General features: G+C 43.4%; 1 protein-coding gene across 4 annotated transcripts in view; it reads left to right on the top strand.

Moving 5' to 3' along the window:
- COL16A1 (collagen type XVI alpha 1 chain) overlaps positions 1–18,957 on the top strand; it is a 263,305-nt gene extending 244,348 nt beyond the window's left edge. For all 4 annotated transcript variants that reach the window (XM_070763913.1, XM_070763914.1, XM_070763912.1 and 1 more), the window contains 11 exons: positions 1,531–1,584; positions 3,058–3,111; positions 7,592–7,642; positions 9,035–9,124; positions 9,710–9,745; positions 11,681–11,725; positions 11,807–11,995; positions 13,861–13,927; positions 14,118–14,294; positions 16,456–16,533; positions 17,731–18,957. In XM_070763913.1, the coding sequence (XP_070620014.1) occupies positions 1,531–1,584; positions 3,058–3,111; positions 7,592–7,642; positions 9,035–9,124; positions 9,710–9,745; positions 11,681–11,725; positions 11,807–11,995; positions 13,861–13,927; positions 14,118–14,294; positions 16,456–16,533; positions 17,731–17,933 (1,044 nt within the window). In that variant the 3' untranslated portion in view covers positions 17,934–18,957. The remainder of the gene's footprint in view (positions 1–1,530; positions 1,585–3,057; positions 3,112–7,591; positions 7,643–9,034; positions 9,125–9,709; positions 9,746–11,680; positions 11,726–11,806; positions 11,996–13,860; positions 13,928–14,117; positions 14,295–16,455; positions 16,534–17,730) is intronic.
- The last annotated feature ends 5,408 nt before the right edge of the window (positions 18,958–24,365 follow it).

Below are 24,365 nucleotides of genomic sequence, written 5' to 3'. Positions count from 1 at the left end.
AAATCAAACATCTGAGATTTTCAGTGGGGAAAAACAGTCTGAAACTTCTTGGAGATTCCTTCCTCTCCCCTTTATTCAGTAAACAAAAGTAAAAGACAAGGAGGTTACTTCAACTCTAAACCAGGGTCTCCAAACTTGGCAGCTTTAAGACTTGTGGACTTCAACTCCCAGAATTCCTCTGGGAGTTGTCCACAAGCCTTAAAGTTGCCAAGTTTGGAGATTCCTGCTCTAAACTGTTCTTAAGCACCCCAAAATAACAATGGTCTTCTTCATTGCCATTTCAACCATTTCTGGGAAGTGTTCGTTCAATCCAGCTAACTGCATTAGAAATGGAAAAATACCGGTGACCAAGAGACAATATAAAGACCCCTGTTTTGAGAAGCAAATCTTTCTAAGAGCAAAAAGAACTTCAGCAAAAAGATCTTAAGTAGACTATGGAGAACGGCTGTCAATTAGGGCAGACCCACCTCTCCCTGAATTCCCATTGGGAATGGCCTTTGAGAATTCTGGGGATACAAACCCACCATTGGAAACTTGAAGAATAGTGAAGGAGTTTCTCTTGGGCTATGTGGACCTTTGATTTCATCTGGCTCTAGGCAACTTCACACATTCTGGTCAGTCCCAAAGGTGTGATTGGCTGTGACAAAGTATTCAGAGATTTGGACCCATTGGGACAGTAAGGAAGACAGTGGATCCTCATCATCATCTATCACTAAAGACGACAAGGGAGTTTACTGGAAGAGAATAAGAACCTAAGAACCTAAGAAGAGCCCTGCTGAATCAGGCCAAAGCCCATTGAGTCCAGCATTCTGTGTCACCCAGTTGTCCATGGGGATCTTGAGCAGAAAGAGAAGGCAAAACCCTCCCTTTCCTTTGACCCCCAACAAATGGGACCCAAGGCGATCCTACCTGCCTCAGCCAACATAGAGGTGGCACTTGGACATCCGTTTCAATAACCACTGATACACTTGGCATCCATAAATCTGTCTAATCCTGCCTTGAAGCTATCCAGACTGACAGCTGTCACGACCTCTTCTGGAAGTGAATTCCATAAACCAACGACCCTCTGGGTGAAGAAGAAATATTTCCCTTGATTTGTCCTCACTTCCTTACCTATGAGCTTTAGGGAGGGCCCCCTCATCCTAGTATTGTGTGATAGAGAAAAGAATTTTTCTCTATCCACCTTTTCTATCCCATACATGATTTTATACATTTCAATCAAGTCACCCCTTAAATGCCGCCTTTCAAGGCTGAAGAGACCAAGGCGTTGCAACCTGGTTTCATAAGGGAGCGGCTCCATTCCCTTTAACATTCTTGTTGCCCTTTTTTGCACCTTTCCCAGTTCCATTATATCCGTCTTGAGGTGCGGTGACCAGAACTATACACAGTACTCCAAGTGTGGTCTCACCATCGATTTGTACAGAGGCAATACAATACTTGCCGACTTATTTTCGATAGACAGGCTTCGGTTGCTTTATATCTTCCATAATATAAGCCTTCTATTTAAGCCATGTCTCCTTGATTTTCTAGGGTGATTGTGGTAAGCCAGGACCTCCTGGAAATTCGGGCCGGGCTGGAGCTGAGGTGAGTTAGAAACATAGAAACATAGAAGTCTGACGGCAGAAAAAGACCTCCTGGTCCATCTAGTCTGCCCTTATACTATTTCCTGTATTTTATCTTACAATGGATATATGTTTATCCCAGGCATGTTTAAATTCAGTTACTGTGGATTTACCAACCACGTCTGCTGGACGTTTGTTCCAAGGACCTACTACTCTTTCAGTGAAATAATATTCTCATGTTGCTTTTGATCTTCCCCCCAACTAATTTCAGATTGTGTCCCCTTGTTCTTGTGTTCACTTTCCTACTAAAAACACTTCCCTCCTGAACCTTATTTAACCCTTTAACCTATTTAAATGTTTCGATCATGTCCCCCCTTTTCCTTCTGTCCTCCAGACTATACAGATTGAGTTCATGAAGTCTTTCCTGATACGTTTTATGCTTAAGACCTTCCACCATTCTTGTAGCCCGTCTTTGGAGTTATCAACATCCAGCCAAAAGTGAATTGTAGTGTGAGCAAGGATGGATCCCTGTCAGTTCGGACCAGTTCTATAGGACTGGTAGTAACTTGGCGGCCTGGGTCTCTGCAACCAGCAATGACCCAGATCTACCATGCCCCCAAGATGGAACCAGCTACCGCCCGATGTCTGTACTGCTCCCACCCTGCTGGCCTTTCAGAAGGCCACGAAGACCTTCAAAATTGGGCCATAAGTAACTTTGGGGGAGTCTGCTATAACATCTAAGCAACTACCCTGTTTCCCCTAAAATAAGACGTACCCCAAAAGTAAGGCATGTCAGAGGTTTTGCAGAATTTGCTAATATAAGGCACCCCCCGAAAATAAGGCTTAGTCAAGTTTACATACGGTACGGTGGGAAAACATACGGTACCATTCAAAGCTGTTCATAGCGGTACTGTAATAATGTGGCGTCCCCTGCTGGCCCCTCCCATCGCTTTGTACCGCCCAGTACAGCAGACACAGTCTGCTGCTGCTGTCTCACCGCCATTACAGTCTCCACTACAGTGCGTAGACTGTAGTTCCTCTGGTGGCCGGAAGCTGCAATAGCGGGAGTATACGGTTGTACCGTATAAGTGCCGTCGTTTGTGTGTGTGGGTGCCATACTGACAGGTACCGTACGGTACACTTTCTTTGGGGGTGTCAGCTTTTCTGCCTGTGAATTTGTCTTATTTGAGAAATATAAAGCACCCCCCGAAAATAAGACGTAGCACAACTTTTGGAGCAAAAATTAATATAAGACATAAGTGTCTTATTTTCGGGGAAACACAGTAGTTGTAAATTGTGGACCGACTACCTGTAGATGCAACAAGAGAAGAGAAGACAGGGCATAGTCCTGTGCATACATCCCAAGTTATATGTGTTTCGATGCTCTAGCATTGATTAGCTTAGTCATAGTCTCCGGCAATGCATTTATATAATTTGCTCCAAGAATTACCTAACACAAATAAAGATTTGCTCTAATCTCCTTTTGCTTCTCCAGGGAGAGCAAGGTCCGGTGGGACCTCAAGGTAGACCAGGCCCTCCTGGACATGTCGTAAGTCAAAATTCTCTTTTTTAACTTTTGTGTGAACAGATTTAAAGCTAGGTTGCAAAAATGTCTATAAAACTACCAAGTCAGGTTTCTGACCCACTGCTAAAAGCAGATACCGCTTTGCATGAAAGGCCAAGTATTCAATTGTCCATTTGTATCGTTTTGTTCTTTTCTAAAAAAATATAGTAAGTCAAAACAAAAATAAAACACCATTCACGTTTTGGTTTTTATATCAGCTAAACCAAAAAGAAAAGAAAAGAAAAGCAAGCCCACCAAACTTATTTCACAGAAATAATACCGGTAGCAGTTTTGCAGATAGTCAAAATAAACTACAGTGTTCCCTCGAGTTCCGCAGGGGATGCTTTCCTAGACCGCCCGCAAAAGTCGAATTTCCGCGAAGTAGAGATGCGGAAGTAAATACAGTGTTCCCTCGCTTTTCGCAGGGATGCGTTCCGAGACCGCCCGCAAAAGTCGAATTTCCGCAAAGTAGAGAAGCGGAAGTAAATACACTATTTTTGGCTACGAACAGTATCACAAGCCTTCCCTTAACACTTTAAACCCCTAAATTGCAATTTTCCATTCCCTTAGCAACCATTCAGATTATTCCTCACCATGTTTATTTATTAAAGTTTATTAAAAAAAATATTTATTAAAGGCAGATGAAAGTTTGGCGATGACATATGACGTCATCGGGTGGGAAAAACCGCGGTATAGGGAAAAAACCCACAAAGTATTTTTTAATTAATATTTTTGAAAAACCGTGGTATAGACTTTTCGCGAAGTTCAAACCCACGAAAATCGAGGGAACACTGTACACCATTTTTAGCTATGGACAGTATCACAAGCCATCCCTTAACACTTTAAACCCCTAAATTACTATTTCCCATTCCCTTAATAACCATTTACTCACCATTATTATTGGTACGCACCATTGAATAAGACACTTAGTGATCCTGATATTTATAAACATAATTATTTATTAACAATAATTATTTTTTTTGTTATTTATTTGCAAAAATTATTAGTTTGGCGATGGCATATGCCGTCATCGGGTGGGAAAAAATGTGGTATAGGGAAAAAAATCATGAAGTATTTTTTAATTAATATTTTTTGAAAAACCGTGGTATAGGCTATTCGCGAAGTTCGAACCCGCGAAAATCGAGGGAACACTGTATTCCAATTGCCTCCTCAATCTAATGATTATATAGATTGGTCACTCAGAAGCTGTATGGAAACTATTAAACTTCAGTTACTGCAAGTAAACCTGTAGATATATTTTATGTACCGGTATTTGATTACTGAGGAGAGTCTAGTAGTTAAGGCACCAGGCTAGAAATTAGAAGGCCGTGAGTTCTAGTCTTGCTTTAGGCATGAAAGCAATTGAGTGATGTTGGGTCAATCACCAGGAAACACTGTTTGAATCCCGGTTCAGGTATGAAAACCAACTGAGTAACCTTGGGCTAAACACCCTCTCTCAGTCCGACTCATCTCACAAGATGGTTTTTTGCAGGGGGGAGAAATGAGGATATTAGACATGTGGACTGTCTTGAGTTATTATTATTATTATTATTATTATTATTATTATTATTATTATTATTATTTATTAGATTTGTATGCCGTCCCTCTCCATAGACTCATGGCGGCTCACAACAGTGACAAAAAAACAATATGTATTGACAAATCTAATAATTTAAAATCTAAAATAGCAATTGTACATTTTAAAAAATCTAAAAACAAGGAACCCCAATATAAAAAACATACATAGTCATATCATGCACTAAAACTACGTAGGCAGGGGGAGATGTCTCAGTTCCTCCATGCTTGACGACAGAGGTGGGTTTTGAGGAGTTTACGAAAGGCAAGGAGGGTAGGGGCAGTTCTAATCTCTGGAGGGTCGGAGCCGCCACAGAGAAGGCTCTTTCTCTGGGTCCTGCCAGACGACATTGTTTAGTCGACGGGACCCGGAGAAGGCCAACTCTGTGGGACCTGACCGGTCTCTGGGATTCGTACGGCAGAAGGCGGTCTCACAGTTGTTTATAAAAATAATAAAGCAGGGATATAAATAGATTAAATAAATAGCCTTTTCCAAATCCTACTTTTATAACTCCCATCCATCCATAACAAGGCACCAATAAGGAAGAGAAACCTTAACGTGGTGGGATCCTTGGTGCTCTCGAGTTTGGTCGTATTCTTGCTGAAATTTCATGACCAAACTAGGCAACATTATCAGTGCTAGATTAGTGCTAGCTTAACTTTGCACATTAGAATTTTAGCCAGAGTCAAACTAGATGGTATAGACTGGTGTGTCTAGTTGCTCAGAGCTGCTATATTTACCCATTCACATAAGTTTTTAGTCCTACCTACACTGAAAACTAAAATTGGTCCAAAACGCAGCCGCACGAGCTGTTATGAGTGTCCCTAAGTCCATCCATGTAACATCAACAGTCTATGAGCTGCATTGGCTCCCAATAGGTCTCCGGATACAATTCGAGGTGCTGGTTATTACCTTTAAAGCCCTACATGCAGTAATGGGCAGCCAAATTTTTACTGCCACACTGTGGGTGTGGCTTATTTTGTGGGTGTGGCTTAATGGTCATGTGACTGGGTAGGAGTGGCTTGTCGGCCATGTGATCAGGTGGGAGTGGCTTGAACGATCATCGTTCAAGTGAACTGTTTGGTTCTCGGCTTACAACCTTACCAGTGTCGCTCGATGGGGTGACAATTTGCTTCGCGTTTCCCGCGCTCTCCTTCCTGGGTCGCCCCCCCCGCCTCAGGCTGGGTAGCTAGGCGAATGGGTGCTTCCAGAAGCATAAATGCTGCCTGCACCACTTCCTTCCACGCCTTCTACTTGCACCTTGGGCAGGAGGGGGCCGCGTGAGGCTGGAAGGGAGCCAGGCAGGAGAGAGCTCATCCAAGGCCAGGAAGGAGGAAAGAGGAAAAAAGCAAGGAGCGCAGACACAGCAGCAGCAGGGGAAAAAAAGGAGAGCCGAGCTGAGACCAGTAATCCAGGAAGTGACAGCCGCCGATCAGCTGGAGCTGCGCACGCATTTTCATTTCCGCTGGTGGAACTGCATTCCACCCCATCCTGCCTGCTGACCATCCCTGCCTACATGGCTTAGGACCACATTATGTACAGGACCACATCCTGCCACATACCTGGTTAGGTCCCACAGGGTTGGCCTTCTCAGGGTTCCTTCAGCCAGTGTGGTGGGACTGCATGGGAGGGTCTTCTTTGTGGCGGCTCCGGCTCTGTGGAACCAACTTCCCCGAGATCCACATGAACCCCACCCTCCTGGCTTTCAAGAAGGCCATAAAAACATGGCTTTTCTAGCAGGCCTGGAGCCGGTGAATGACTCCATCTTATCCCAGCCGAATGAATGAATGCTTATAGCTGTGTTATTGTTTCTAGTTGTTTTTTTATATTGTTGAATGGTTGGATGTTTGTGAATTAAGGGTTTGATAATTGTTTTTATCCTCTTATACTGTTGTTTTTATTGTTTATATTGCTGTTAGCCGCTCAGAGTCTGCATGGAGTTGGGCAGCATACAAGTCACAGAAATGAATGAATGAGTGAATAAATGAATGATTGAATGAATGAATAAATGAATAAATGGATGAATGAATGAATGAGTAAATGAATGAATGAGTAAATGAGTGAGTGAGTGAGTGAAAGAATGAATGAATGAATGAATGAATGAATGAATGAAGCAGGAAGCAAGACCGCACCCTCTTAAGTTCTTATGTCTGCTATGCTTCTCTGCAGCCCAAGTCATGAATCAGGCTGTGTGAAGACTATCTGGGCAGATAAGAACAGAGATTTAGGCGGGAGTGGGGGGGAGAGACCAGGTTCCCCCTTGCTTGAACAGCCCTTGCAATGTCAAGATCAGATGCCTTTTGAGATCGACTTAACGTACGAACAAGAAACATAACTGCTCCAGATTCATCTCCCTTGGTCTCTATTCAGCAAGGCTTCTGACATGAATGAATGAATAGTTCTGAGCGTCCAAAACGCACCCAAGAGAACTCTGTTAAAAAGATTGCTGTTTTAGATGTTCGTGGCTAACTCTCGAGTATGCTTTGGATTTATTTTTTTTTAATACATGAAAGTCAGAGTCAGTCTTACTGGGGAAATACTCAGTGGGGGTAAGTATATTCAGTTTAGAATTCTTCATCCAGCATGGGAATTCTGGGAATTGAAGTCCAGATCTCTTAAAATTACCAAGGTTGAGGGAAAAGTGGGCTTGTCCTATTCTTTTAGGTCCTATTCTTTTTAATATGTTTGTGAGTGACATAGGGGAAGGTTTGGTAGGGAAGGTTTGCCTAATTGCCAATGACTCTAAAGTGTGCCATAGGGTTGATATTCCTGGAGGCGTCTGTAATATGGTAAATGATTTAGCTTTACTAGATAAATGGTCAAAGCAATGGAAACTGCAGTTTAATGTTTCTTCTTACATCCTTCTGCAATTTTTCTCTGTTTCTTCAGGGTCCACCTGGAAGCCCTGGGCAACCTGGTCCTTCGGGGCTTACTGGAGTTGTAAGTATCTTCCCTTTTGGCATTCTTAGGCTCTGGTCCAGCATGGATCCTCTTCACTTCTGAATGAAGCCACAGTATAAGAACCATTCATTCTTGAAGCTTGGAAATCTCTCTTCCCTGGAACCCCTTTTTCCGTTTCTTCGTAAGGACAGTCGCTCCCTACCTCCAAAGGTAGCCAATACCCTAGAAGACAGGCTCAAATTACAGAAAGACCTAGACAGACTAACACAGTGGGCCCACACCAACAAAATGATGTTTAACATCGACAAGAGCAAAGTCCTTCACCTAGGCAGAAAAAACCCTGGACACACATACAACCTGGGAGAAACCCCTCTTAGCAGTAGCGACTGCGAAAGAGACCTCGGAGTCTTGGTGGACAATCAACTAAACATGAGCCAACAATGTGCAGCAGCAGCTAAAAAAGCCAACACAATCCTAAGCTGCATCAACAGGGGAATACACTCCAAGACCAGGGAAGTCTTAATACCACTCTACTACGTCCTGGTCCGACCACACTTGGAGTACTGTATTCAGTTCTGGTCACCACATTTCAAAAGAGACATTGAAACTCTGGAGAAGGTGCAAAAAAGAGTAACCAAGATGATTAAGGGACTGGAAACCAAGACTTACGAAGAGAGACTGAGGGAACTGGGCATGGATAGCTTAGAGAAAAGGAGGGCCAGAGCGGACATGATAGCAGTCTACGAGGGGATGTCACAGAGAGGAGGGGATCACTTTATTCTTCAGGGCACCAGAGGGCCGGACGAGGAACAACAGCTGGAAGCTGACCAAGGAGAGATTCAACATGGAGATAAGGAACTTCCTGACGGTCAGAGCGATCAACCAATGGAACAACCTACCAGCGGACGTTGTGAACACTCTGGACATTTTTAAGAGAAGATTGAACTGCCACTTGACTGGTGTACTATAGGTCCCTGCTTGGGCAGGGGGTTGAACTCAATGGCCTTCATGGTCCCTTTCAACTCAATCAATCAATAAATCATGTCCAACCGAATAAGAAAATGATCTGATTGTCTCCAGGAAACATTCATTGATTTGTCATTTGTTAAGATGCCATTTCTGGATTGCAGTGTCCATCTTCTTAGACATCCCAATCCCGGGGCTTAAAGAGGATGCAATCCACCTTTTTTGTTTTGCTATTCAGTCAACATTTTTAGAACCTGGCTAAAAAGTTCTAGGCTGCATTAACAGAGGGACAGAATTAAGATCAGGCAAAGCAAAGGCTGGCTGGCTGGGGAATTCTGGGAGTTGAAGTCCAGATATCTCCAAGTGGCCAAGGTTGAGAAACACTGATCTAGAGGAATCACCACAAAACTTGGCATCTCCTTGATTGTCTCCAACAGTTTCTGATGCTGTCTGTCCTTTTCCTAGGGTCTGAAGGGTGAACGGGGATCCACTGGAGAGAGAGGTCTCAATGGGCTGCCAGGGCAGCCAGGAACGCCCGGTCACCCAGGTCCACCGGTGAGTGTCGCTTGAATCAATCGGGGAGAGCTTGTTGAAAATGGATGGATGGGTGCATGGTTTGTAATGCTTCCTAGTCTTAATTCTTTGTTCAGTATGAGGCTGAAAGATAATAACAACATGAGGAGTATTTGACTTTGGACCCATTAGAAACATAGAAACATAGAAGATTGACGGCAGAAAAAGACCTCATGGTCCATCTAGTCTGCCCTTATACTATTTACTGTATTTTATCTTAGGATAGATATATGTTTATCCCAGGCATGTTTAAATTCAGTGACTGTGGATTTATCTACCACGTCTGCTGGGAGTTTACTCCAAGCATCTACTACTCTTTCAGTCAAATAATATTTTCTCACGTGGCTTCTGATCTTTCCCCCAGCTAACCTCAGATTGTGTCCCCTTGTTCTTGGGTTCACTTTCCTATTAAAAACACTTCCCTCCTGAACCTTATTTAACCCTTTAACATATTTAAATGTTTCAACAGTGTTCCCTCTTTCCCTTCTGTCCTCCAGACTATAAAGTTCATTGTAGTGAAATGAAACTAAATCTCTCTTTTTCCCTTATTTTCTTTTTGGTTCCTAGGGTGAGCCAGGATTGGATGGACAAGGAGGCAAAGAGGTATTTGTGACTCGTACCTGTTATCACCTTCTTGAACAGAACAGCCCTTATTTATTCATTCATTCATTCATTCATTCAATTTTTTATGCCGCTCTTCTCCTTAAGACTCAGGGCGGCTTACAACATGTTAGCAATAGCACTTTTTAGCAGAGCCAGCCTATGGCCCCCACAACCCGGGTCCTCATTTTACCCACCTCGGAAGGATGGAAGGCTGAGTCAACCTTGAGCCAGTGATGAGATTTGAACTGCTGATCTGCAGATCCCGCAGTCAGCTTTAGCGGCCTCCAGTACTGCACTCTACCCGCTGCGCCACCTCTCGGAACCAAAGATAGGAATAGCCCACTGTAACAATGGAGGAAGCTACCTACATCACCTTTCTTAAGCCCAAAATAACGTTCACATTGTTCATTCACACACACGGACCAGGAACTAAAAGAAGAAATGGACTTGATGGGATGGGTTGCACAGGGGAGAAAAGTTGTAGTCCCCACCCACCCCCCACGCCAAATTCCAAATCCCTTCAAGGCCACTTCAGTTAATATGCCGCTCCGAGTCTACGGAGACGGGCGGCATATAAATAAATAAGTAAGTAAGTAAGTAAGTAAGTAAGTAAGTAAGTAAGTAAGTAAGTAAGTAAGTAAATAGTAAGTAAGTAAGTAAGAAAGTAAGAAAGTAAGTAAATAAATAAAATTAAATTAAAAAATAAAATAAAAAATAAAATAAGATAAAATAAAATAAAAAAATAAAAATAAAATAAAATAAATAATAATCAGGATGTGTTTACAGCAACATTTGTGAAATAAATTGTAGTTTCTGCCCCAGGCAAGCCGATTCTTAGAAAGCAGCCCTAGGCTCAACTTGCATGTATCTCCAACTAGTAGAGGCCGGCCACTCGAGGCGGGCCAACATTTGCAGCGGGGTCAGAAGCACACGGCCACCGCCAGCGAAGGCAAAGGAGGAAGGGTGATTGCGCGAGAACACGCATGATCACACAGGATGGGCCGGGGAGGGGGGCGGAACAGTGAGTCCCTGTATAAAAGGGACAGGCTCACTGCTCATCCCCCTTTTGGAATTTACTCGTCGGCCCTGTTGCAGGTAGACCTACAAGTGAAAAGCTGGGGGTGAGCCTTCCCACATGCCTTAGGTGTGGCGGAGAGCAAGGGAAGGTCAAGTCCACGTCCAAGGTCAAAGTCAGGGTCAAGGGCAGCCTTCCCTTGCTCAGCAAGGAGCTTTCACCCATAGCTGCCCCAAGAAGGTCCACCCCATTTGGTTTAACCTCTGCAGGTCCAGGGTTAAATTAATAAAGTGACCCATAAAACCCAGCTCGACTTACTTTCTCTGCTTCCTGAAAGATGACTTCCAAATTTAGAGAGTTCTTAAATTACAACCATAATCAAGCCTGGAGTTATAGTTGTAAGTGGTTTTGATTGGAAGTCGAGGCACCCATGCCACCGCAAATAATTTTCTGGCCCTTTCCGCCGTGGTCATTAAGTAAAAACATTCATTTGAAAGGGTGCTTTTAGTCAAACATCATGAATTATGGTCACATGACTGTGATCACCACAGATCTTAATCTGTCCTACCTGACATGTAGTCATATGGCCACAGGGAATGGATGGGCACCACCATATATGATGGCCAGGAGTGCTTTAGAGACTGTAAAACAGCCATTCCATGGCCGTTGTATGTCAAGCAGTCATAAAACAGCCAGCGTTTAAGTGAGGACTACCTCCATTACACAAAAATGGAGACAAGTAACAGACAAGGAGCACTTCCTGTAAAAGGCAGGTAAACAGCTTAAAGTTAAATGGTAGGACGAGGGCCATTTGATGGGTCAAAAACTTCACAAAATAGCTTAAGCTAATATTCTCTTCCGCTCAAATGCCTTATGGGTATTTATCACTATTTTGAAGACTTCTTCTTCTTTTTCCACAGGGATCTCCTGGAAAGCCAGGTCCTATCGGTCCTTCTGGACAGAAAGTAAGTGGGACACTGCTGGGGGTGACCATCAGCTTCTTCTCCTAGGACCACCTTTCATGGAATTGTCTTTTCTTCTTTCAGGGGGACCATGGTAGCCCAGGGCAGGTGGGCTCCCCTGGAGAGAAAGGCAGAGCGGGGATGCCAGGAGGCCCAGGGAAAAGTGGGGAAATGGGCCCCATGGGACCACGTGGATCCCCTGGAGACAGAGGACATCCTGGCTCGCCTGGCCCTGCAGGGAACCCCGGGAACCCAGGATTGCCAGGAACGATGGTAAGAACTGGGGCAAAGACAACGAAAGGCGTGCAGTGTAACGGACAGCTGGAACTATGAAGTCTTCTGTCCTTCAGCAGATGCAGTTAGAAGGGATATCTGTCTTCTTAGCTGGATTCTAGGACAGTGATTGTGAACCTATGGCATGGGCGCCATAGGTGGTACACGGAGCCAAATCTGCTGGCACACGAACCATTGCCCTAGCTCAGCTCCAACACGCATGTCGTATGCTGGCCAGCTGATTTTTGGCTCACATTTTCGAGAGGGTATTTTTGGCTTCCAGAGACCCTCGTGGGGGCGGATGGGGGGGCATTTTTACCCTCCCCCGGCTCCAGGAAAGCTTTTGGGGCCTGGAGAGGACAAAACACGAGCCTACTGGGGCCACCAGAAGTTAGGAAGCAGGCCGTTTCTGGCCTCCAGAGGGCCTCCAGGAAGCAGGGGAAGTTGTTTTCACCCTGTCCAGGCATTGAATTATGGGTGTGGGCACTCACGCATGCGCAATAGCACCCGCCCATGCTCTTTTGGCACCCGAAGGAAGAAAGGTTCGCCCTCACTGTTCTAGGATGTGCCACCAGCGATTGACATTCACTTGAAAGAGATTTTCATACGTCACTGATGCACAAGGTGCCAAACCTCGCTTGGCCATGCGCAACCTTGGCTCTCAGCTTCTCCTGCAATGCAGAACTTCTGGAGAGACCCAGGGCAGTTCACAACTTCTAATCTGCAAATGCAACCGTTCCAAAGCACAAAGTTGCTGAATTCTTCCTGAAGTTAAGCAGGGGAGGGGTTGCTTGTCCAAGATCCATGACTGAGGAGCCCCATAGGGTCCCACAAAGTGTTGCTTCTCAAGGAGGAAGCTAAAATAACAGCATTCTGGGAGATGGGTTACTATGACCCTCAGTAGCCACTCCTTCAGCTAGGGAAGGAACGAGAGGGGAAGGAAGAAGATGTTGATGGCGGGGCTGGAAGATTTGGCCCTGGGAGATTTTCTGGAGCTTGGGGGAATGGTTGCATGTGTGTTGTGGTTGGCTCTGGGCCAGCTCCTGCCCCAAGGACTGTGGGGGTGGATGTAGGTGAATCCTCCCAGTGTCAAGAGGCCTGTTTTACTGCCGACTGCTTCGGACAGCGAAGTATCGTCGGGAGCACGGAGTGACTGTGAAATGGGGCCCTCAGAGGGGGTCGTGGCAGACAGCCAGTTAGGAAGCCATTCATCCTCCTCATCTTCACTGGATTCTGATGAAGAAGCAGTTATAGATGCACGCATGCAAAGGGCCATGAATAGAAGAGAGCAGCTACGTAGGTATTACAAGAGATAAGAGAGTCCACCTGTGGTTGGGTGTGGTTCAACTAAGTAGGGCTGCTGTTAAATGGGCAGCGTGCCGGCCCCTCAGTGTGGAAGATTATCTGTTCGTGATAGTGGATGTGGCTTGACTATCTGGATTCTCCAAGGACCCTGTGCTGTGATAACAGGACTCTGAACGTAGATCATAGTGAAACGTGTTAGTTGGACAATGTCTGAAGGAGAGTAGCTGTGACGACTTCACAGCTACTTATTAATTGCTTTGAGGGGTGTTCTTTTGTTATTTCACTTCATTCAAGTCTGTTTGCTTTGAAAGCGAGCCCTTTGACTACAAAAAGGGGGTTTCGCTTCTATTTTTCTGTGGATAAAGAAAGTATTCTTGACTTTTCATGTGTGTGTGTCTGTTTTGGCTACCTTTGCATTTAATTAAAGGCTCGTGCAGAGAGCCGGCAGAACAATGTGGGTTGAAGCTGAGCGTGTGAAAGAGATCAAATGGGACAGGTGAACATGCAAGATAAGGCAAACATTGACTTCTGCTTTTCCCTCTTCCTTCTTTTTCTACCAGGGAGATGCCATGAGCTACGACCAGATCAGGAGGTTCATCAGAGAGGAGTTCCAAAAAATGTTTGATGGTGGGTGAAGAGAGCAGATTGAGGGCAGCGGGGAGCAGACGGTCTCTCTGTGCAGCTTCGAGACTCTAGAAAAGCAAGCAGAATTAGTTAGAGGGTCAGGCACTCTTGAAAATAAAAATAAAGAGAGAAAACGCCGAGAAAAGCCGTATTCAGCAAAGACCAAACAATGGCTCTCCTCTCTTTCCTGCAGAACGGATTCAGTACTATACCCGGCTGCCTGGACCACCGCTAGAAGTCCTTTCCGAGCCGGGGAGACCAGGATTACCTGGGAAAGATGGAACGCAGGGACGGCCAGGTCCTCCCGGTGCTCCAGGACTGCCTGGACAAATTGGAAGGGAAGGCCGGCAAGGTGTGCCCGGCATGAGAGGTAAGCCTTGTCACTTTCCCTTTTGGTAAAAGTAGATTTGGAGATGCATATTGTAAAGCAGCGTTTCTCCATCTCAGATGGGTGGACTTCAACTCCCAGAATCCTTCAACCGGCATTAAAGTTGTCAAAACTTGGAGAAATTGAATAAGTGCACCTACGTGCCTCCCGTCCCCTGTCCTTACTGTTTCTTTATTTTCACTTGTTGCATATACAGTGGTACCTCGACATATGAGTTTAATTCGTGCCAGAGCCGACCTCATATGTCGATCAATTTGTATCTCAAACCAATGCATTTAGATTTGGCTTTTCACGCCGAGATAACTGGAAAAAATTGAATTCTTGCGCCACCTAGTGGACGCTCGGCTCGTATCCCGAATTTGAGCTCGGGTGTCGAACAGAAATTTTGCTGGCGTCTCAGCTCGTAATTTGGAATACTCGCATGTGGAGCAGCTCGTATTTAGAGGTACTACTGTATATGAATATTATTACTTCTAATGCTTTTCTTTTTTTCCTTTCAAGTTTTAGACTTTTACCAGTATCATGTATTTAAATATTATTGACAAAATAAATAAATAAAATAAATAAATTTGAACCTTGATTAAGTTTTCGATGGCTCTGCAAATGGTGTAAAACTTTAGGCCATGGGCAAGATCAGAAGCCAGGTGACAATTCAACCGATAGATTCATGTCATCTAGATCAGTGTTTCCCCACCTTGGCCACTTGGAGATATCTGGACTTCAACTCCCAGAATTCCCCAGCCAGCATTTGCTTTGCCTGATCTTAATTCTATCCCTCTCTTAATGCAGCCTAGAACTGTTTAGCCAGGTTCTAAAAAATGTTGACTGAATAGCAAAAAAAAAGTGGATTGCATCCTCTTTAAGCCCTGGGATTGGGATGCTGGCTGGGGAATTCTAGGAGTTGAAGTCCAGATATCTTCAAGTGGCCAAGGTTGGGAAACACTGATCTAGATGACACATCAGCAGGAGTCCCCAAATTTGGTTTAAAGGTTCAAATTTATTATTACAGTCATAGACCAAAACAAATAAAAACACTTGGTGAATACACAACCAAAAGTTGTAGGATAAAATGATAAATAACAGACAAAATCCACGATAAAATCAATTATGCATTGTTAATACAGTAGTACCCCTAGATACAAGCATAATTGGTTCCAGAAGGGAGCTTGTATGTCGAGGCAACTCGCATGTGGAACAAATAGCTTTAGACTTTGTTTTTCCCCTCCAAGATAACCAAAAGCAAGGATTCTTGCACCACCTAGTGGACGCTCGGCTCATATCCCGAATTTGAGTTCGGGACTAGAACAGAAATGTCTCTCCCCTCGTGGCTCGTATCTTGAAATACTCGCATGTAGAGCAGCTCGTATCTAGAGGTACTACTGTACTACTAAAATTATAATCCATAAGCTGTGAGGTCTATATTCAGTTTGATACTATTAGGGAAAGGAATAAACAAGGTTGCCACATTTGTCGTATAAATTAGCTAAAGTGTATTAGGCACTTAACAGCTGGTCACAGTTGATATACATACATACATACATACATACACACACATATACAGTGTTCCCTCGATTTCCGCGGGGGATGCGTTCCGAGACCGCCCGCGAAAGTCGAATTTCCGCGAAGTAGAGATGCGGAAGTAAATACACTATTTTTGGCTATGAACAGTATCACAAACCTTCCCTTAACACTTTAAACCCCTAAATTGCAATTTTCCATTCCCTTAGCAACCATTCAGATTATTACTCACCATGTTTATTTATTAAAGTTTATTAAAAAAATATTCATTAAAGGCAGACGAAAGTTTGGCGATGACGTATGACATATCGGGTGGGAAAAACCGTGGTATAGGGGAAAAACCCGCAAAGTATTTTTTTAATTAATATTTTTGAAAAGCCGTGGTATAGACTTTCCGCAAAGTTCGAACCCGCGAAAATCGAGGGAACACTGTGTATATATATATTATAACATTGTCCCAGAAGATTCCTGAGATGAATACTTAATCCCAGTTGGGCAAGAATATGGCCACAGCTCTAAAGCAGGCTGGACAAGACTCTCCGCAAACCATTCCAGAAGTAGCCTGGTGTCATTAGTGGATGGAGGCTTCAGTCAATTCACTTTCGTGTTTTCTCCCTCAATGCAGGTGAGCCTGGAAACAAAGGAGAAAAAGGAGACAAAGGGACCGGAATCATGGGGGAGACTGGAGCACCAGGCCCACCAGGTAAATTTGGCTTGCTTGCCTTCCTCAGTCATTTGCTTTTATCCATCACCAAGACTCAGAGCATGCGTAGGGTTTTTCTGCACACCAGTGGTGCCATTCTTGGCCATATGCATTAGGTTGCATCTTCATACAGAAAGCAGTTTCTTCTCATTGGTGTTGTTGCTTCATTTTGCAATTTTAAACCATGGTGTTATAGTTCCTTTCATGATCATTCAAAAGGATGGAAAATTCGGTCTGGACTGGACTGGACTGGACTGGACTGGACTAGACTAGACTAGACTAGACTAGACTAGACTAGACTAGACTAGACTAGACTAGACTAGACTAGACTAGACTAGACTAGACTAGACTAGACTAGACTAGACTAGACTAGACTAGAACAGAATAGAATAGAATAATAGAATTCCTTATTGGCCAAGTGTGACTGGACACACAAGGAAATTGTCATAGATGCATATTCCTGTGTTCAGTTCTGGAGACCTCACCTACAAAAAGATATTGACAAAATTGAAGGGGTCCAAAGACGGGCTACAAGAATGGTGGAAGGTCTTAAGCATAAAACCTATCAGGAAAGACTTCATGAACTCAATCTGTATAGTCTGGAGGACAGAAGGGAAAGAGGGGACATGATCGAAACATTTAAATATGTCAAAGGGTTAAATAAGGTCCAGGAGGGAAGTGTTTTTAATAGGAAAGCGAAGACAAGAACAAGGAGACACAATCTGAAGTTAGTTGGGGGAAAGATCAAAAGCAACGTGAGAAAATATTATTTTACTGAAAGAGTAGTAGATGCTTGGAACAAACTTCCAGCAGACATGGTTGGTAAATCCAGTCACGGAATTTAAACATTCCTGGGATAAACGTAGATCCATCCTAAGATAAAATACAAAAATTAGTTTAAGGGCAGACTAGATGGACCATGGGGTCTTTTTCTGCCATCAGTCTTCTGTTTCTATGTTTCCCAGCACACCTTTCCCCAACCTGGAGATTTTTCAGGTGTGTGGCCTTTTCTTCCAGAATCCTTCATAATGGAGAATTTGGAGACTTGAAATCTACCAGTCCAAAGAGCATTCTCACGGGAAAGCTTTCTCCAACACTTTCTATAATTCCAGGAAATGAAAAACTTACCAAAGGACGTAGGTGTCTCAAGAGTACTTGACCCTCACACTGCTTCTTGTTTTCCTTCCTTCTCCACAGGTATCCAGGGGCCTCCAGGCTATGGGAAAATGGGTCTTCCGGGTCCTATGGGGCAGCAAGGTATTCCGGGCATCCCGGGACCCCCAGGAGTCACAGGCCCTCCTGGGAAAGTCGGTCACTGCAATCCTTCGGACTGTTTCAGCATGATGCCCCTGGAGCAGCCCATGTACCAGCCCAAAAACATGAAGGGGCCGATGGGCTAAAGAATCCTCTCCCCACAAAGGACTCCGTTCGGAATAGCCAAAGATCACGTCTTCCATCATGACTAGCTGCGACGATGCTTTTATTGTTGTTAATATTTTGACCATATTTTTTCTCAGTGAAGTTCAAGTTCTTATCATGATGGCATTTTTTTTTAAAAAAAGAAGAAGTACCAGGATATCTGTGTTTGTCCATCTGTCTGTCTGTGTGTGTGTGAGAGAGAGAGAGAGAGAGGGAGAGAGGATTTCTATGTGTGAATATCTCCATATTTTACCCACGCAAAAGGTATTCAAGACAAAAGTTCAGTTTTCCTTGGTTGATGCTCATTAATTTCCCGCCTCATTAGGAGTTATTATTTCCATAATGTAGACAGAATCTATTGAAAAATTTAACAAAATATGCAAAGGGGAGATGAGATAGTGGGGGGTGCTGTGGCTTAATTTCAATTTTGATTGGATTTCCCCTTTTAGCCTGAGTTATAATGGCTCTCTGGAAGGCAAGAGATAAACAGTTCCAAGAGGCAATTGATAGAACAAAAATTTGCCTCTGTATGGAATCACACCAGCAGAGTCACTGAAAATCAAGAAGTTGTCGCCTATCACATCTAGAGAACACACTCCGAGAAAGGCTGCCCTACCTACTATTTACACACCTCTTGCACAAGTAAATTCAAGCAGAATTTACTTCTAGTAGATATATGTGAAATTGTACAGGGGGGAAATGTCACTTCATAGCTCAGAGACCCATGCAACAAAAAAGTGGAGACAAATTAAAAGTTGTGTTGTGTCTTTGTGGGAGAGGGGGAAATTGAAAGAACTCTTGAAACTTAAGTTGTGTGGTATTTAGAATGTATGAATGGGATCTTAACGGTGTAATTACTTTTCCAGATGTCCAATATTCTGTTTTCTTCCTGTTGTAAGAAATGTGTGGGACCATGTACCTTCTGGAATTAATTTTTCTTGAATGTTCCCTGGTTTTGTTTTTTCATTGCTTTTGTATCAAATATATCGAGCTTCATCCAAACCAGATCTAATTCTAGTTGCTCATACATCTGGGCATCAGACTTGGGAGGCCCTGCAGGAGCAGCTGAAGATGAGACAGGGGTGGGAGGGGGTCATTGTCTGTGGCTAAGATGGTCATTGGGCAATCATGGAAGAAATACAGAGGTACCTCTACTTAAGAACTTAATTCATTTCGTGACCAGGTTCTTAAGTAGAAATGTTTGTAAGTAGAAGCAATATTTCCCATAAGAATCAATGTAAAAGCAAATAATGCGTGCAAACCCATTAGGAAAGAAATAAAATCTTGGCACGAGGCTGCCTCTCATACACTGAGCCAGAGAGAGAAACCCACCAAAAGGCGGCGACTGCTACCTGCTTCCTCCCCATGCTGAAGGGTTCCCCTCTCCTCTCGCTCGCTCGCTTTGTAGACGGTGCCTTTTCTTCACTGTGGTGACTCCTCAGTTTGGCTGAAGCTGATCTGATCTGGCTGTGGTGAAACGCCTCCTTTTGCCTTTGTGACAGCCTAAAATGCCTAAAACAAGATCTAAGTATTGCCCACAAGATCATATGCTGCAACGTCCTGCCTGTCGGCGACTACTTCAGCTTCAGCCACAACAACACAAGAGCACACAACAGATTTAAACTTAATATTAACTGCTCCAAACTTGACTGTAAAAAGTACGACTTTAGTAATTCAGTTGTCGAAGCGTGGAACTCATTACCGGACTCCGTAGTGTCATCCCCAAACCCCCAACACTTTACCCTTAGACTATCCACGGTTGACCTGTCCAGATTCCTAAGAGGTCAGTAAGGGGCGAGTACAAGTGCACTAGAGTGCCTTCCGTCCCCTGTCCTATTGCTCTCCTATATCTCCTATACCTTTCTTCTATTCCTATATCTCTTCTTCTATTCTTTCATTGATATGTTTTATTCCTATATCTTCTCTTCTATTCTTTCTTAGATATATTTTACTATGAGTATCTCCTCTATAACCTTCATTGTGTATATGTGTATACCCACTAAAACCCTCCTTGTGTATTGGACAAAATCAACCAATCAATCAATCAATCAATCAATCAATCAAATCTTAATCTCCGGAAAAGAAAGGGCAAGAGTAAGGTGGCCCTGCTTCTATGTCAGATAAACACCACAGAACAATATCCAGCAGAGATTTTCAAGCATCAGAGAAAATTTTTGTAGCCCTTCAAAAGTGTATCTATCAAGAGGCTGATCCGTCAAGCTGGACGTTCTCTTAAAAATGTGGCTTGCTGCAAATTGATCCGAAAAAAACCCCCACACATAAATTTTTGATGGTCATATTTTAATAGTAGTCTCTGGACTGAAAGAAACATATGATTTAAAAAGAACCAGAGACATTTTAAGTGAAGTGGCATTTGGGGAGCAATAATTCCATAGAATTCGCCAGCATTCTTCAGCTGTCTGCTCGGATTTTATGATGTTTTCTTCTATTTTTTTTTCTCTTCCGTAATGGGGAGTATCCATTTAGCTGGAAAGGTCCAGAACAAAACTCCAATCATCCAACGGCGTGGATACTCCACAGCACTTCATGTCCATAAGCCCAGAGGGAAAATTGCTTCAACATTGACAATGGTTCTTGCTCCTCCATACTTCTTTTTCCATCATCATCATCATCATCATCATAGCTTTGCAAAAGCATATTAACTCACATCAGAAACCTGCTATTTTCCTATTTAACTTTTGCTATGGGCATTCCTGACTTCAATAATGAGAAACCTTGAGTTCAGTAATGGGTTGCAAATTCTGTCGCCACCGGTTTGGGGCCGCTGCCACTACCAGTTCATGGGTCTAGGCCGTACCAGTAGCAACCCACTGCTTCTTGGCATGAAAGCTGGCTGGGTAACTCAGCCCAGTTCCTCTCTTTTAAACCCTAGAAAAAAATAAAGAACAAACCACTTCTGAAAAACTGTTGGCAATAAAACTGAGCCTTTCTTTCTTTCTTTCTTTCTTTCTTTCCATCCATCCCTCCTTCCCTTTTTCATTCTGTCATGGTTTTCTTTCTTCCCATTTCATTCTTGCTTTCACTTTTTCTTCCTTTTTCATTCTTACTTAAAAGCAACATGTTACTGTCATCAGTGTTCCCTCTAATTTTTTTGGGGGGTGAGCGGAAAAGTATAGTGTCTGAGCGGCAGTCCCTTCGGGACTGGGCGGCACAGAAATAATAAATAAATAAACAAACAAACAAAAAACCCACCCTGTTTTGCCTCAGAGAATTTCAAAATAAAATACTGTACTGTGTGTCTATAACAGTGAGCTCATAATAGGGCAACTCTATCACTATCAAAATGCCACTTAAATAGTTGAGCTAGTTTCAAACTAGATTTTGATTTTCTTTCTCTCTTCCTTACTCCCATTCTTTTTCTTTCTCTTTTCCTTCCTCTCCTTTTTCTATCTGTTTCTCTCTCTTCCTCTCTCTCTCCTTCCCTCTCACTCTTTCCCTCTCGGCGTCTGGGCAGGTTTGGAAAACTCTGAGTTGATGATGATTTTTAAGTGAGCGATTGCTCACTGCTCAGCTTAGAGGGAACTATGACTGTCATACAAGTCACAAGTGGGAGGAGATGGTGATGGGAACAATGAGAAAATCTAATAGAATAGTAATGCAGTCTTAGTTAATTGTTTGATTTTGGTGAGGGAATTATTTGTTTAGCAGAGTGATGGTGTTTGGGAAAAGGATGTTCTTGTGTCTAGTTGTCTTGGTGTGCAGTGCTCTATAGTGATGTTTTGAGGGTAGCGGTTCCTTTTTTCTTTTTTCTTCTCTTAGTATTCATACTTTCCATTCCTTTCCTTTTCGTTCTCATTTTTCCTTCCTTCCTTCCCCTTTCCTTCACTTTTCCTTCCTTCCCTTCTCTTTTGATTTTTGACTTCGCATTTCCTCCCTTCCCTTCCTTCCCCTTCCAATTCTATTTCACATCTTCCTTCCTTCCTTCCTTCCTTCCTTCCTTCCTTCCTTCCTTCCTTCCTTCCTTCCTTCCGCAGAGAAAACAATAACAGCAGAAGAATTTTCAAGTCCAGGAAGTTGTAGTTCCAGCATAAAAGACAAATAGAGAAGGGGGAAAATATTGCAAGATGAAAATAATTTGTTATGGCACACAACCTGTAACTATGGGAGCATCACAGAACCTCAACTGATGCTCTTGTTTTGTGTTTCAGTAAGCCGTGCCTTGAAAAGAGTTTGTCAGTAAAATTGTTTTTTCAAGTCAAATTGTTATCCACGGGTTTCGTCTCCCCTTTTTTCTGCTCCGTCTTTTCAGCCTTGTGGAATGACTTGCTTATAACGAGTGATGCTTCTGGCTCCTGCTTGCTGAATGAAATAACACCCAGTGCTACCCTGTTATTTATTCCCATTCCGCTAGATAGTAATTCAGACATAAAAATAATGCTTGTGTAGCCGCACGCCTTAAATGTGATTCCACAAAGATTTGTGGCTCCATTATTGCAATGACAGGGATCTCTCTCTCTCTCTCTTCCTCTCTCTCTCTACCTCCCTCCCTCTTTCTTCTTCATCTTCTTCTTCTTCTTCTTCCTCCTCCTCCTCCTCCTCCTCCTCCTCCTAACATTTTGCTACAGGTACCAGCTCTGCTTTTCCGATCAACCAAATGCAATGACAGATAATCCTACCAAAATGCAAGGCCCCTGGAGGCCTTTTTCCAATTGCATTCTTGCTCCCCCACCCCCTACTGCAAAAGCTGGCCTTTCAAACATTTGCAAAGGTTGTTTTTTGTAGCCATAACTGAATTGCTCTAAATTAAACGTATGATGAAACTCTGCCCTTTGCCTCAAAGATCACAACAGGGGGCAGCACCTCGGTGACCTTGAATGATTTTGAAAAGAAGGGTTGAATTTAATCAGGACGGGAAACCGCTCCAAAAAAAAATAAATCCCAAGGCTTCCAGGTAAGATTGAAAGAGGGCAAAGGTCAGCCGCTTCCTTATTGTTTCCAAAAATCTCCCCCAAATCCTGAATTGATTCCAAAAATGGGGGTTGCTGGTAGTCCTCAACTTATTATTATTATTATTATTATTATTATTATTATTATTATTATTATTTAGATTTGTATGCCGCCCCTCTCCGCAGACTCGGGGCGGCTCACAGCAGTGACAAAAACAATATACATTGACAAATCTAATAATTCAAAATATAAAATAACACGTGTACATTTAAAAATCTAAAAGCAAAGAACCCCAATAAAAAACATACATACAGTCATATCATGCACTAAAACTACATAGGCAGGGGGAGATGTCTCAGTTCCCCCACGCTTGACAACAGAGGTGGGTTTTAAGAAGTTTACGAAAGGCAAGGAGGGTAGGGGCAGTTCTAATCTCTGGAGGGAGCTGATTCCAGAGGGTCGGGGCCGCCACAGAGAAGGCTCTTCCCCTGGGTCCCGCCAGACGGCATTGTTTAGTCGACGGGATCCAGAGAAGACCAACTCTGTGGGACCTGACCGGTTGCTGGGATTCGTGCGGCAGAAGGCGGTCTCGTAGATACCCTGATCCGGTGCCATGAAGGGCTTTATAGGTAATAACCAACACTTTGAATTGCCCATAAATGAGTCCAAAGTTTCCAAAGACGGAGCGAATAAAGGGCGCCTTTCTCTGGCCGCTGGGTGGAGGAAGCTTCTCCCACCGCGGAGAGAAAGGAAGCGATTTATTCGCTCTGGATGGCTCAAGAATCAAGAAACCCACCTCCCAACCCCTTCATCCCTGCTTCAGCAGTGTTAAAATCTGGTCACCTTAGCTTACAACTAAATCATTGAAATTCATTCTCCTTTGTGGAAAAGAAATCAGTTTCATTTTCATCAAATTGAATGGAAACAGGTAGGAATAAAATGCAGGATATTTACTCATCATCATGCTAATTCAGATCCTAAACAAAACATGACAGGATTTTTGTTTGAGAATTACTCAGTAATTTCCAATTTAGTTCTCACCCAAACTCTCCCAGTCAATCCCTATTTGTTCAGAACAAGCAGACACATACACAATGCAGATCAGCCAGCAAATACCTATCTCCCTGTTTATTTCTTACAAATCAGCCTTTGTTCAAGGCCTTAACCTTTTTATTTCCACAGCAGCAATAAAATAGGGTGGAAAGTAGTATACCGGGTGATCCCTCCTCTCTTGTGTATCATGGAGGAACCAATTTGATGATAGTGATAATTAATCTTACTTTTTGACCATTCATCCCAAAAAAGCAAAACTGTGGTTAGTTTGTGTTCTGTCTGGGTTTTCCCAGACCTCAACACCAACTGAAAAAACAGCCAGACACTCTGGTAAAAGCCAAAAGTATTTTATAGCTGGAAAAAATAAGCACAAAGGAAAACCTGTCTTCACAACAGACAGGCTAGAATACGTTACAGCAGGGTCCTGATGTCCAGTCAATCCCACAAGCTTC

This window comes from Erythrolamprus reginae, chromosome 11 (genome assembly GCF_031021105.1).
Source record: "Erythrolamprus reginae isolate rEryReg1 chromosome 11, rEryReg1.hap1, whole genome shotgun sequence".
NCBI lineage: Eukaryota > Metazoa > Chordata > Lepidosauria > Squamata > Dipsadidae > Erythrolamprus > Erythrolamprus reginae.
Note: the sequence above shows the minus strand (reverse complement) of the source record. Positions and strands in the feature narration are given on the sequence as shown.